At 36.4% G+C, this 15,080-nt stretch overlaps 2 protein-coding genes across 6 annotated transcripts in view; one reads left to right on the plus strand and one right to left on the minus strand.

The window, feature by feature from the left end:
• The window catches only part of east (enhanced adult sensory threshold), a 36,854-nt gene extending 23,430 nt beyond the window's left edge, over positions 1–13,424 (minus strand). The window contains exons 1-8 of one of the 5 annotated variants that reach the window (XM_087349576.1): positions 13,151–13,424; positions 8,772–12,696; positions 7,794–8,036; positions 6,679–6,769; positions 5,577–5,676; positions 3,541–3,716; positions 2,438–2,664; positions 1,072–1,385 (exon numbers count right to left, since the gene is read on the minus strand). In XM_087349576.1, coding sequence (XP_087205702.1) covers positions 1,072–1,385; positions 2,438–2,664; positions 3,541–3,716; positions 5,577–5,676; positions 6,679–6,769; positions 7,794–8,036; positions 8,772–12,677 — 5,057 coding nt within the window. In that variant the 5' untranslated portion in view covers positions 12,678–12,696; positions 13,151–13,424. Of the gene's footprint in view, positions 1–1,071; positions 1,386–2,437; positions 2,665–3,540; positions 3,717–5,576; positions 5,677–6,678; positions 6,770–7,793; positions 8,037–8,771; positions 12,703–12,778; positions 12,910–13,105 lie in introns of those variants that run through there. The other 4 variants (XM_087349573.1, XM_087349575.1, XM_087349578.1 and 1 more) reach the window with 4 other exon arrangements.
• Positions 13,425–13,507: 83 nt separating this feature from the next.
• mRpL49 (mitochondrial ribosomal protein L49) lies at positions 13,508–14,797 on the plus strand. The gene is made up of 4 exons (XM_022058052.2): positions 13,508–13,750; positions 13,959–14,145; positions 14,222–14,349; positions 14,457–14,797. Exons 1-4 carry the CDS (start codon positions 13,661–13,663, stop codon positions 14,601–14,603), a joined length of 552 nt encoding a protein of 183 aa, XP_021913744.1. The 5' UTR covers positions 13,508–13,660; the 3' UTR covers positions 14,604–14,797.
• The last annotated feature ends 283 nt before the right edge of the window (positions 14,798–15,080 follow it).

A 15,080-nucleotide genomic window follows, 5' to 3' on the forward strand; every position in this document is an offset into this window, starting at 1 on the left:
GCGTGAAGATTTGGCTACTGGGACATGAGTTGATTATGTTCTATGGTTCCAACTGCAGTAGAGAATGAAGTGTTCACTCTTTCTAGTTTCTCCTTCCTATGGGGAACATTTACAGATTTTCCCATAGTTTTAGTAAGTATAGACACTGTATAAACTCCAGCTTTTGGGTATGAGCCACACCGATATGGCTTATGCCCAAAAGTCAAATTTATACATTAAACTCCAGCTGCAAAAACCTAAGGACAAAGAATCACAAACATTGTAGTTTAGTAGACAGTTTTTATATGTATCCCTATGCCTTCTGCACCTCTGGCATGAAATTCTAGAGCACCTATAACATTTGCGAAGACCTGAATATTTGATCTTCCATTCAACCTCCTCCTGCATTGTATAGGCTTATCTTTGGAAGGGTTAAGATATACTAACATAAAATAAATGTTAAACTAAACAGATTTTTGTTGAATGGGATTGGGATTTTACTGTGTTACATTGAAATTTCGTTTCGTCAATACCTGTTATTGTGAAATACTATTTTGTAAGAATATATGGTACTTTGATAAGGGATGAAACATATTTTTGTTATACTAAAACTCTACTATACAGGCATTTGCTATACTAAGATTTCACTGTATTATGTTGTCTGCACTAATACAGCAACCTAAACAAGACAAAGTTTTTATATTTAGACACACGCACATACATGCAGTGTCCCAAATGACTGAAATAATGACATTTTAATAAACTAAACCAATACAAATGTCAACATTGGCACGTAGTGAATTAGCAAATCTAGTGTAGGTGTAATGTGTGGACCACATTAGGTTCCTCTTATAAATACAACAAACAGACACTGATAACAAGGTTAATATTATAATGCGTATACATCTATTTGGAACACATTGTATATTAAGTTGTGATGAACTTTACATTTAATTCTTTATAACTGCATAGTACACTGACTGGAGTCTCAACACATATCAAGTGTGACATAATAAGGCACTACCTGTCATGACTCTACATGCAGATATTTAATTCAGAGGAGAATATCTCTAAACTTTTATCATAGGTTACCTTTTCCTGTAGCCCTGATAGAACAATTTTTGATTCCCTGCCAACTGTGATGGGTCTTTATACTTCAACCTGACAGACGAGAAGTAACGACACAGTTTGCAAACAAACAGTTTGTCTGACAGATGTGCAGGGATGCCATCACTTTCAAGGGCAGTGTTCAACTCATGCACCTCTGGTCCGAGAGGGTACATGTGATTGCGAGTGAGTCGTCGCTTGCAAATCCCACACACCATGAAGTAGTCAATCCAAGTGTAGTGTGTCAGACAGAGTGGGAAAGGTAAATGCTGAGGCATTTTATCCATATCAATTCGAACCTGCATAATGAAAAAATATTCATATTAAAATGCACATTAAAGAAAAATGTCTTCTTAAAAGCCTTTTTACATCACATAAACATGCGATATAAGAGGAATGTAAATCTACTCTTTGCTTGGTGGGAGGGCGGGTGGATATTTTAGTTCAGTTGTGTGCTCTTTAAATATAAATAAACTAATGCATATGAGTGATTTTTCAAAACACTATCAACACATAAACACCCTCTAACAAAAAAAAATCTGAGAAAATGCTTGTCAAAATATTTTAAAAACCCTAAACATTTCAAACAGGAAATCCATCAAACCAGAACCTTTTATATGGATGAGAAAACTGTTCTATGGGCATAATAACAGGGCTACAAAGTTTTGCTTCACATGGCTGAACAAAGTATCTACTTGCTGGACAACCATATCCTCCTAAATAACACGAGTATCCTGGCCAAGAAATCCAGATACATGAACAAAAATCATCAGGCAGGAAACAAATAAAATCCATCCTAATAACATGAACAGAGAGAAAGGGTTCTCCCTTAGCAGGTCATGGAAACCTATTATTCACATCCTGAAGGAACAAAAGAAGGTTCTTTCTTAGAACATTTTTTAAGACACTTTTAGCAGCAAAGACTATACAGCACTGAATGAAAAAATTATTGGTGAATAATAAATTCGAACAGATGCAAAATGAAATAAATGTGACCTAATCTGAGGCATTTTCTCAGTATTTGTATTGAGGGACTGAGGAAAACCATAGAAAACCTCAAGTCAGGATAAATGGCCTCTAGGCCAAGATTCACTCAAACATGACATTCGGTCTCTCTAAGAACAAGACGTTTCCTTCTGACCCAGACTTCTTTACTCGGACAGTAATATTTCACGTGTTACCTATGCTCTGATAAAAGTTGATAGCCATCTTTGTTTTTGCTTATTTTATGAACAAAATATTCAAAGATTGTAAAATATTTTATATATACTCAATGCATAACAAACAGTTACACGATAAGCTCCAACTTATGCGCCAAATATGCAAGACAAGCATATTTAATTTTGCATACCTTCTTAGCAATACTTCGTTTCAACTTGATGAGCCACTTCCTTCTGACATGATGTTCAGCAATCTGTGAGCAACCCCGGACACAACATGGTGTTTTGATCCGTGATGAGACACTTCGATGGTGCTGTCGCTTTTTGTTTGGCTTGTAGGATGGACAATTTGCCTTACGATCTACATGCCGATAGCACGCATCGCACAGGCATGAGTCAGCTGTCAGATGTGTTTCCGCTGCACAAATACAGAATATTATTATTAAATGTTAATTAGTGCAACCCATAATACAGTTATTATAAAGTTCTGTGGAACTAGAAAACTGAAGTTCTCTAAAGGAGTCAAGAAATGTAAACTTTATGCAGAGTTATACATAATAAACACAGAACATCAAGAATTTACTCAAGTTATCGATTGCCATTACATCAATAGATTTTTATAGCTTATATTTTAAAAACAGTAGTGAGGGTTGGGACTGGACCTGGGATCTTTTGAAAATCAGCCTAGTATGCCCCATTAGCACAGTATAATAATCTCCCTATAGTGAATGGTACACTTCACATCCACCAGTAGACAGGGACCACTGTGTAAACAGGTCCTTAGTGCACACAAGCTTTCTTCTTTCCACACACTGCCTTAAACAACATTTATAACCATACTAGCTAGAAAAAACTGGGGTATATTCTTGTAAGAATTTTTGTATAAATGTGGTGCAATTTATAAATTTCCCCTTGATTTTCTAAAATCAAAATTAAACTGAAACCTAAAGATGGCTGTCTTCTGGGTTGTCGCGCCATGTAGTCTGGTAGAAGTTTACCAACGCTTCAGAGGTCCTTGCTGCCTCCATCATCATCGCCGTGATGAGTCATTGCTCTTATGATGAAGGCAGCAAGGACCTCTGAAACATTGGTACACTTCTACCAGACTACATGGCGCGACAACCCAGAAGACAGCCATCTTCAGACTCACAGCTGTGAGAACCTCAAATCCTACAAAATGAAGCCTGTTTTCTTGGAGAACCATTACTTTACTGTTGTCTATAATAAATGGGCTACAATGACCAGGTTCTTCCATCGCTCTCCTTCCACGGTTTTAAATGAAACCGTTATTTACCTTGAAGTATTTTCTGCTGTCGTTCACTACTTTTTAGCTGTGCTATGTGACAAGGAGTATCCAGGGAACCAAACTTTCCAAAACAATAGCTGCAGACATCAGAGCATAGGCGACCTGGATGTATGGAGAATGATGAACTTTTCTCTGGGATTACCAGGTTCCCACTTTGTTTGGTGCTGTATAAAATAACAAAGGTATCTGGACTAGAGATCAAACTCACACAACAGTATTCATCCAATATACAAACTTTCATTATATACCAATTACTAGAAATTATTGATAACAGCATATACATTTCATTTGCTACCAGACCATCTTATTTGTCTATTGTTTCAATGTGTCACATTCGGTTTTAAAATTCTATATGTAAAATTATATTCCGAAATAAGAAAACTACAAACAATAATCCAATATCATTCACTCTGAGAAAGTATCCCTTATTCAAAACTATAATGAGCCCTGTTTTAAATATTAAAACCTGTTTCCACAAAGAGACCATCAAATATGGTGCAGTGCAAATTTTTCCTTGTAATTATTGTCAAAATCAATTGTTAATCATAGCCACAGTATTGCATCTTTATCATGTTCTGTTTTAATCAGAGTTTGTCTTCTTGTCTTTATGCACCATAAATCACTGCTTGATCCAGGCCACTTTACTCTTTAAATGTTACTCCAACATATGTGCTCTGTTTTTTAATGTAACCCACCTGTGACGGAGAAACTGTTTCACTATATACATTGGCATGGGAGTGATGTTATTTAATGCAAATTTCTAGTGTGATAAACATACAATGCTGACTATGACTGACAATCATTTATGTTGACAGTTACAAGTAAACAGCTTTACACAACACATTTGACAATGCCCTCACACGAAATAGTTTCAATAGGAACCATTTCAGTTTAAAATAAAGGATACTGCCTCACAGCCAATAACACTGGATTAATGTTTTGTCATTGTCTTACAGACCTTTAGTAATGCTATAAGCTCAACTGTTATTTTGGACACTGTCCATCACTTTGATAATTGTTAAAAAACATGTTTCACAAAAATGAATCTGTATGTCGTAGACAGGTGCTTACATTAATGGGGTACGCTTAGATATAGATAGTCTGAATCACTGGGCCAGCAGTGATGGAGACTAAATCAGTCTAAGGGGACCCACCAGAGAAGACAACACTCTCTTACCTTCACCTGATCACGGACTCAGATCCAGTTTCTGAAACGTTGTGTGTTTATCAACAAATAACCAAGATAATGAACAATGTCCAAAATAACAGTCAAGCCTAATACAACCCACCATTGAGAGAACCCTATTTAGCAATGCTGTAACTACCACGGCTATCTGCTGTACATAACAATTAGAATGTTAGGCACAATACACTAATATTAGCCAATCTATATTTCACCTGAGAAGTGTCTCCATGCACAGAAAACCTCCATATATTCTCTAAATCACACAATTCAAATAAAGTCAATTCATCATTCTTCTCAGTGATGTGTAAACAAACTTCACATTCATTTTCTGACTACCTTAGTTCATGATTAAAAAAAACAGGCTTTCTTTTTTAAATCAAAGGTCAATTTCAGCACATGCCAATGAATGTTTTAAATTTAAAAATAAAAACTATTGAAAACCAACCTGACCAGTGCCGTTCCTTAGTGTATTCTTTCTCTCTGCCAAAAACAACAAATGTGATATGTAGAACGTGTGAACAAATGAGAAATACATACAAAATATTGCCTGGAAAACGTGAAGGAAAGAGACCACTTGGGGGAGACATGTCTAAATGGGAGCATAATATAATAGTGGATGTTAAAAAGATATAGTATGAAGATGTGCACTAAATTCAACTAGTTCAGAACATGGTAATAAATCTCTATGGGTTACAAAAACAAGGAATAATTTCTTTACCAGTTGTTGCAGACCCAAACTGTATGTACCTTTTAATTTCCTTTTTTCAAATACATACAGCAACAACATTCACTGTTTACTTAGGGCATTATTTTGTGTACATATTCACATAGCCCTCACCTTTGAGCTTTCCCATCATCTTTGCTGCTAATTTCTGGACTTAGTCGATCACCAGGATTGCTCTTGTCAGCAATAAAATGGGGATTACTGCTAATATCTGCTGGAGAAAAATGATATGGATTATGAACAGTGATAATAAACAAATATACACCTGAAGATTTCCGTCTTCTGGGTTGTTGCGCTGTGTAGTCTGGTCGATGTTAACCAACGTTTCAGAGGTCATACTGCCTCCGTCATCAGGGCGATGATGACGGAGGCAGTATGACCTCTGAAACATTGGTTAACATCGACCAGACTACACAGTGCAACAACCCAGAAGACGGAAATCTTCATACTCACCGCTGTGAGAACCTCAAGTCTTAAATATACACCTGACTCCTTCAAATACATACACTCATCCCTAATTATATGAGCTGAATCCATTCTGAAAAATAAGTCGATAAGAATGTGTCAGAAGAATGTAAAATGAGGGACTACCAAAATTAGAACTTCAACCAGTGAAAAAATTAAATAGAGGCCATCCCAAGAAAATATGGAAAGACTAGTTCTTGGAAGAGAGCTGAAGAACATGGCCTTAATAAACCTAGAAAGTCAATTAACATATTGACTAATGATGGGGCAAAGTTCACCTGGCCATGTCATACTAGTAAACCACCGAATCATTAACCCCAGAGTTAAAGTCCAGCCAGTAGCCCCAAAGTATGGTGGATTAAATCCCACATTCCTGTATGAAAAGAATACTCCAGCGGTTTGTCACATAACCAATACTATTCTTATGAATAACAAACAGTGAAGTTTGTGCAAGTCCTATTTCTTTCTTTCAGTCCGCTTTCTCTCTTTTTCATTTTAAAGGTGGTCACCCACAGATATCGTGTGACTACTCTACTAAAAAGTGTATTTTAGCAGGAACACAAAGTTGCACAGCAATGACCCAGGATCAGATTAATGTAATGCCCTGCATCACACATAAATGAACAGACATTCTTCTCACAGAACTGAATGCTACTATACAAAATAAAGAATTACATTAAACTTTAAAACTGATATTTACTATCTATTTTTTATTTTAGGTTAAATTGTTAAAAAGATTAGCAACACAAACCAAAATAGCGGTAAGAGTATGCAGGCTTCAGGCACTTGCGACTCCCAATTCCAAAAGCATATGGATCCTTGGTGTTATCTGATGTTCCTGTCTGAGAAAAGTAAACAAAAGTTTTAAGTTATACATATTAATCATAACAATAGACATTTAATACTTACAAACAACACTGTCTTGTAACACTTTCAAAATTCAAATGGAAGAATAATATTAAAATGGACATTTGAGACATAGACTAGGATTATATCAATTTGCTGAACTGACTCAGGACAGGCTCCAATAGTATAATCTGTGAGCATACTTATGAATCACTGGGTTCACTACCAACAGGGAATTTGACCATTATGAATAACTACCAACTATTCAAGGAAGACTCTGTATCATGGACCTAGTTATATGTTAAACGCAAAATATGTATTTTACAGTGAAATATTTTAGCACTATTCATTGACTGACATGGCAACTGCAATGTTAGCAGAAATACCAACTACATTCACAACATGTAACGGATGAAGCCCAAGAACCATTACTATATTAAGCTTAGCTAACCTGTTGACTCTGACAGTATATATTATTTGTAACAACCATTACATATTTTCTTCTTCTCCTTCTTCCTATGGCTCTACAACCCTGTGTCTTGGCCACCTCCTTTCAGAGGTTTCCTGATATATATATTATGGACATTTGGTACGGACTTCTTGGACGAGTATTCAGCCAATCGCAAGGCATCTACCAAAGACACAGGTGATGGCAGCTCAATTCTGCTTATAAAACATCTCGTTCATGCCTGCAAGGTTCTTTTACATGCTGTAAATCTGTGACAAGGAACCACCGGTTTTACTTCCCCTCCAAAGGAAGTAGTGTTAAGGATTTTTGTTACCGTTAAAAATGTATTGACCTTGGTCAGGTTTGAACCCACAAACCTTGGGTCCAGTGGCAAGCACACTACAACTAGACCACCAACAGCAACCATTACATATTTTACATGCTATAATTTAATAACCACTTAGTGTAATGACTTCTAGCTATTTCATGTATGTAGTAATTCTGTTCATTACTATATTTAAAACATTCAGAAGTTTATACTAAATAATTACCCACCAAAAAGAAAAACTAACCTCTTTGCAGATGCTATATTCAATTTTTCCTTGTCCATCAAAGTCCAAATCTTCAAATTCTTCTTCTCCTTTCTCCATAGAAGGTTCGTCCACACTACTGTGGGCTTTTCCATGCTTCAACACCAGCTTTAAAGGTGTTCTGCGCTTCTCAGGTGACGATCGCTGCAACTTGATCACTGTCTTCAGAGTTCCAGTATAGTTCCCTTCACAGGGCCTCTTACGACTGCCAGAAGCAACACCGCCCTACAAAGCAGTAATAACTCTTAAGACAGATACATCACTCCACAGTAAATATGACATGCCCACACAAAATTTAAAAATCATACTTCACACACACAGAATGTCTCACTACACATAATGGCCAGATTTTTTGGAGCCCATTCTACAGGCCATCTGAATGGGAAACAAAACAGAAAACAAGCTTCATTCAAGACTATTCCTAAGTTAAGCACAAGTGCATTGTAGCACTTAAAACAAAATAAATTTTCCTTAAAAACTGTTGTATTACCATCTAAAGGGGCTTATAGCTAAAATATTACCAATGTAAAAATTGATTTGAATCAGGAGACTTCGGTGAGAAATGGTGGCTAAATTTTCCTTACAAAACATCTCGTTTCATGCTCTTAACATTCTTTTACATACTGTAAATCTACAACATAGGACCACCGGCTTTACTTCCCCTCCAAAGGAAGTTGTGCTACAGATTTTTATCACCCTTAAAAATCCATCGACCTCGGCCAGGTCCAGTGGCAAGCACGCTAACCACTAGTCCACCGAGGGCAACGTACTGTCTCTATACATTTTTATATCTAGTAAAATAACCTAAATTATCAAGAGTGGAAAACCGAAGACATACGAACATTAGTAAATAAACTGGCATTTCAAATTCTTAACCTCTCAAAAAAAACTGTATGTGTAAAATGTCAATATGTTCCCTCCCTGAATACCTCTGATAAGTGCTCAGATGTTGTACAGTACCTGCATAGCTCGAAGAGGCTGCAGTCCAAGAGCACTGAGGACTGATTCTTTGATGGCTTGCTCTTCTGGACTCACATCCTCTTCCACAAATGTGTTTTCAGAGTCTGTGACTTTGGAATTCTTTCCTCCAGCATCTAAATGTCTCGAACTTTCCACCACACTACCATCCGCGGAATTTGAAACATCATGGAGTGACTCGCCAACTTCAAATTTTGAAACACTGTGCAATACACTGTTCGTATCAGGTATGACATGTTCACTGTGTTCTCCTGATACTTTATCACACTGTTCCACATTCATCTGGAAGACTTCTTCAGAAAATGATTTACTGCTGTCACTTGCCTGTCTAACTTCACTTGAACACTTTGGAACACAGGATGGAAATTCTTCCTTGGTAGAACTGCTTGCATGCTGATCCTTGGAATCACAGAGACTTTCAGAAATATCACTCTCACTGCCTTTCACTATGTCATCTAAAGACTTGTCTTTTGAATCACAAGACTTTATTTCTTTAGAGTAAAATAATGATGGTTCAATAGTGTTATGTAATTTATGAACTTGTCGCTGATTCACATCACTAATGCCATCATTTTCAACATCCTTTAACTCACTTATGCAATCCACTCTATCCTTCTTCATCTGCGTCACTTCAGGTAATTTGTTGTCAGTCTCATTTTCAAATTTACTGTTTGATTCAATGCTTAGTATACTTTTCTCCTTAACTACTGACTCAACAACAAATGTATCTTCAATATTTGTAATGTTTTCATTTGCATTCTTTACTACTGGCTTCAAATCAAATGAATCTTCATTTCTGACAGTATTTTCACTGCCACCTTCAGCAAAATCATTCACATCAGAAGTGACCATTTTTGGTCCCAGGATTTTCTGTTTTTTATCTTGGTCCAAAATTATTTGCTTTTCTGAAGTCTTTTCAGGTTGAACAATAAATTCTTTTAGCAGTTTAATATCTAAATTAGTATCAGAAGTTTCATTTTCATTTCTAATGATAAGCAAATCAACACACAAGGTATTTTCTTTTTCTTCGCTCAATTCTTTTTCTTTCCTAACATAAATATCGTTCTCCTTGGAAGGAACACTGTGTGTTTTCAGAACAGTTGTGCTGGTATTAAGTGACAAATCCTCTGTCTTGTGTACGCTGTTTGCCTCAGCAACTACTGCATTTTTCCTTCTTTCTACTTCCTTCATTTCGCCACTGTCTTCTGAAATCATCTGAGATGAAAATGTAACATCTTCACTACCCATGTTACTACCCTCTTCAGTCAAACAAACAGATAATGATTCTGCTTCATCTTTGACAACATCCTGGCTCTTTTCTTGCAAACCAAGTTTTGTTGACTTTGTTCTACCAGCTGTTATACAGTGAAGCATGGCTGCTCGTACTTTTCCAACTGATGAACGAGTTGATCTACGAATACTTCTACCTCCTTCACTAGCATCACTTTCACATTCTGCATGTATTACCTGTTCCAAACCAGTCTTCACTTTATGATCAGAAATTTCTGGCACTTCAGAAAGAACTTGTCTTTGTGGTTTATCAGGTGCATTACTATACTCATATCCATCGTGAACACTGTGAGATACTTCTTTACAATCTATCCCACTACTGCTATTATTTACAGTCTCATTATGCTCAATTATGTCACTAACTGCTTCTTTACAATTTTTAATGGTCATGCCCATAACACAATCCTCATTAATGGCTGTTTTTATATGATGATCAATATCAGGGTTAGTTTTACTGATAGAATCATTAATGTCAATCACAACTCTACCACTACCACTCACATCTGTTTCTAAATCATGACTGACTGAATTCTCACATTCCATAATTGATTGTTTGACTGAGTTCTTGGAATCTACCTTACTTACAACATTTTCACAATCTACTTCACTGTCATGAAGGACTGCACTGCCATCATCCTTAATGTCCAAACCAACTTTGCTGTCAGGACCCTTTCCACATTCTTTTCTGTTACATCCTTTCCCGTCAACGCTGAAACCACTGACACAATTCCCTTTACACGCAAGACTTACATTACAAACAGAATCACTTTTAATGCCTGGCAAATCCGATTCAACAACAGACTCAGAGGGAACATGAGAATTTTCCTTCTCTTGCTGCAGACCAGTACACATATTAAAAGTATCTTGTACTACATCACTCACAGGAACACTTGCTGTACAACCTTCAACTGATGCAATGTTTTCAAATTCTGCTGACTGCTTCTCTTCAGTGGACGAATTCAGAACCACAGCATCTTGGCTAAGCGAACAAGCATCACTGCAAATGATGGAACTCTGGTTTTCTCTAATGTTTGGAGTTCTCGAACCCTCTTTCTCGCCCGAAACATTTAAAGGATTCTGAACAACATAGAAAACACCACTAGAACTAGGGCATTCCTGAAAAATCTTTTTGTTCTTCATGGCCTTCAAATCTCGAACTTTTCTTGTTGATTTATCACGAAGATGGTAAAGACCTATGTCAATTGATAGATTTTGCCCATTGTTGTGCCCCATTTCCTTCAAATCATCATCATCTTGTGCAACCACTTTTTCAACTGATGGTAAAACATGTGACACTCTCTCTTTTGATTCCGAAACTTCACTCTCCGAGTTGATATTCTGGATATTACAATCATGACTAGGCTGATTTTCAGTTGAATTAATGATGGTTTTCTCAGAAGGAACAGGTTCTGATCCGCACAAATTAAAATTTGTGTCTGTTAAATTTTTCTCATTTTCAATAAACTTTCCAAGATCTGTTTCACTTGGATCTAATAGCCTGGTAGAGACTACATCTTCTTCTTCTGTCTGTGGGGCAAACTCTTTCCCAATAGAGTCAAGAAATTTGTTTCTGTGTATTAGCTCTGCAATTTTGTTAGAAATTGATTTTCCTAAACAGCTATCAGGAGAAGTTTCTGACTGGTTTCCTGAATATGATGAACTATGAACACCATGTGTTGAAAGTTCTTCGCTTTTTGTTTCATCCATTGGTACCTTAGAATCCAAGTCAGAATCCCAACTTGCTTTGCCATTTTCCAGTCTTGGAAAATCATAAACACTACTATCGCTTTCCGCAATGCTTGACTGATCATCTAAACAGGTTTCACTTTTACTGCCCAATTCACTACCACTGCCATCTCTGGTCGCACTAAGTAATCGTCTTCGTTTGGAGTACCTCACGTCAAGACCTTCCAGAAGACTAGGATCTTTTAGTTTTCTTCTCTTTCCATTTCTCAAAACTCTAGCTGGGGAATCTGACCTTGTAACATACGGTGTATTACGACCTCTCACTCCATTCCGTACATCTGGATTTCCAGTCAATAATTTCTGTGTGGCAAACCTTCGTAATTTTGGACTCTGTACTTTTGTAGTAGTAAAGTTTGAATCATCTGATACATTTGTATCCTCATATGTTCTGCTCCCCTGTTTACCGCCTTTCGAAACCTTGTTAGTCTTACACAGTCGTGAGCTCTGCAAGCGTTTTGAATCTTTTGAAAGTGAAAATAATTCATTACCTAAGTTTGTCCCACTTTGAGATGTTCCTGTCTTTTTTAATTTATTGGTTTTACGCAATTTGGGGTTTTGAGAACCCCCTGCAGGTTTCCAACATGTAACAGAGCCAACAGCTAAACTACCAGGATCTTTTACAGATGTTTCTATAGCCTCCAAACACTTTCTTGATTTAATGCCACCTGTTGATCTCTTTTTGACAGCAGATTTCTTTCCTTGATTCACATCCTTCTGCACTTGTTTTGATTCTCTTATTTTACTATTAACTTCATCGTCTTTCGTAGTTTCCGTTACTTTACCAGTTTTATCAATTTCTTTTCTAACCCCTAATTGCTTACTGCTGAGTGGTTTTTTTTCTCTACCAGCCATCGTAATTTTCAGTCAACATCTGTAACTAAAGGAATAACTGAATTAGTTATGACACCTCAAACTCGTACCAGTATATACTTTAATTCTGAAAGGTCACTTACCACAGAAAACACATTATTCGTGCTATACATTACAAATGGAAGCATGATACACGGCCAGTGTTTTCATAAGTATAGGAATTTTTTGCATATTACAGCAAGATGGGAACAGCAGCAACACAATTAACATTAAGACGAAGAATGAGGTAATAAAATTATGTTCTGCTTTTTTATTCATTAATGTTCTCATATATTTAAAACTGTCAATAACAAAGGGCAATATCACTATGTGATAATCGGTAAAAAATTACATTTTATTCTTAAACAAAAGACGATCGGAGGTGAATCAGTAATACTAGCAACATTTTAAGTTGCGTTTCTAACACTTACGCTATACTATGCCTTAAATATCCCTTGTAGAAACATTCAGCATACCTTCTCCTGTATTAACCATTATAAAATCTTACACCAAAGCCCCTCGCTATTACGAAAAATTGTTTCAAAAGTTGGAGATGAAGCACACACTGAAAACACCTTCCTTGTTTCGTGTTCTATAGCGCCACCTATGCTCAGAGACGCACGTAGGCCCTAATACGTTCAAAATGTATATTAGAAACGAAACACATTCATACACCTGTCTGGTAAATAAACTGAACTGAATATCTACACTTTCAGCTAAGGCTGTAATTAGTTTCAAAATTAACATATGCAATCAAATATAATTAAATGATAAAATAATGATGCGCGCTTTCTCCATATTGGCAAATAGTCACAGCCGCCAGAATCCGACTGAAGCGGTTATTTATAAGGCTGTGATCAGTCTGCGAACAAAATAAACATGGTTTAGGAAGGGGGAGTAAGAAACCATGCCATTTGTGTAATAATCATATAATTGTGCTGCTGAATGGTGTAATTTTATAATTTATTCTGTTAAGTATTACAAACATGGCATCCAGAGGATTAGCCATCAGGTGCTTGCAAATAAAGAAATTCGGGCAGTTGCTTCCTTCATGTCAGACGGTGCATGTAATATCGGTAGGGCATTTATCTTGAAAACATATAAGTTATTATGCAGTCATTGAGTATTTTTTGTTAAATTTTCTGTTGCCTTGCATTTTGAATAGTCGATAAGAATCATCAATTTCGTGTAAGATTTAAGTTACTGAGTGCATTTGTAATCTCATTCTTTGAGGTTATGATTGGAAGGGTTGCTGACTGACATCAATAACTTTGATGTCCACAGGTGCAACCTACAAGAGATTCCTCGTACCGGTCTAACAAACCTATTGGACCACCAAGTCTGTATACCGATGTAGAGATATCCACATCACCTGAAGAATGGAAATTTGTGGAAAGGCTTCTACCTAAAACATTTGTTCCAAAACCCACAGTAAAATCAGACTATCCATCAGGCTGGAAACCACCTGCTGGTAAGAACAATTTCATATGATACAGTTCATTTTCAGAGTCATAACTATTTAAAATGCATTTTTAATTTTCTGTTAGAATCATCTTGCAGTCATCCATATTATGTTGAACGAAATAGGAATCACATGTACCCACTGTACCTCAAAATACAAGGTCGTGGAGAAAAGAAGACTACAAAATTAAAACATATTCACGGAGACATTTGGGTATGTTGAAAAATTATTTGTATAACAAAACTGGTTGAGTTAACTGTGTGTTTGCAATAATGGTAAATTTAATTTCTAATGTATACCTCACTTATTTAATTTTTCAGGCCCTACATGATGATTTGAAAAAGTACTTGGAAGAAAGGAGCAAAAAGTATGTATTTCTGCAAATACAGGAAGTTTCTGGGCACATAAATATTAAAGGAGATCATTTCAGTATTGTTGAAGAGTGGTTACAAGATAACGGATTTTAATTTGATGATGCAATAGTAGGATAAATTGCTATGTATATTTACATACAGGTATATATACCCAAGTGGATAATTATGTCATGTTCACTAAGCTTTGTAATGATGCATTAGTCTTCACTGTAATAGATAAATTATATAGAACTCAAAGTTATTCCTTGTATTATTGAAATGTGAAATAAAAATATCTGGGATTTTTATTCAGTGTACCAAATGAGATGAATCCTAAAATCTGGACTGTGACATAGGATAACTACTGATCCTTGGTTTTTCTTGCTCGTCACTTTTCACGCCCACTTCACTGTCCACTGTTCACAGGGTGTTTGAAAAGTGACGAACAAGAAGTACAAAGCAACAACAACATATCAGGATTGCTACACTACAGACCAGGAGATATACAACAGGACAGCCATCTTCATACTCAAAGCCATGAGAACCTGGAATCTCATTAAAGACCTCTGTTATCCAACATTGTTATTGGTT

The sequence above is a fragment of the Zootermopsis nevadensis genome, unplaced genomic scaffold (assembly GCF_977971745.1).
Source record: "Zootermopsis nevadensis isolate Lab colony 2312 unplaced genomic scaffold, Znev_1.0 Znev_ptg000016l, whole genome shotgun sequence".
NCBI lineage: Eukaryota > Metazoa > Arthropoda > Insecta > Blattodea > Termopsidae > Zootermopsis > Zootermopsis nevadensis.

Excerpts from the sequence above, each read along its gene's own strand:
- mRpL49 (XM_022058052.2), top strand. The coding sequence starts at position 13,661 with ATGGCATCCAGAGGATTAGCCATCAGGTGCTTGCAAATAAAGAAATTC. Across the intron at positions 13,751-13,958 it reads AGACGGTGCATGTAATATCG|GTGCAACCTACAAGAGATTC; the intron begins GTAGGGCATTTA and ends TGATGTCCACAG. Across the intron at positions 14,350-14,456 it reads ATATTCACGGAGACATTTGG|GCCCTACATGATGATTTGAA; the intron begins GTATGTTGAAAA and ends TTAATTTTTCAG.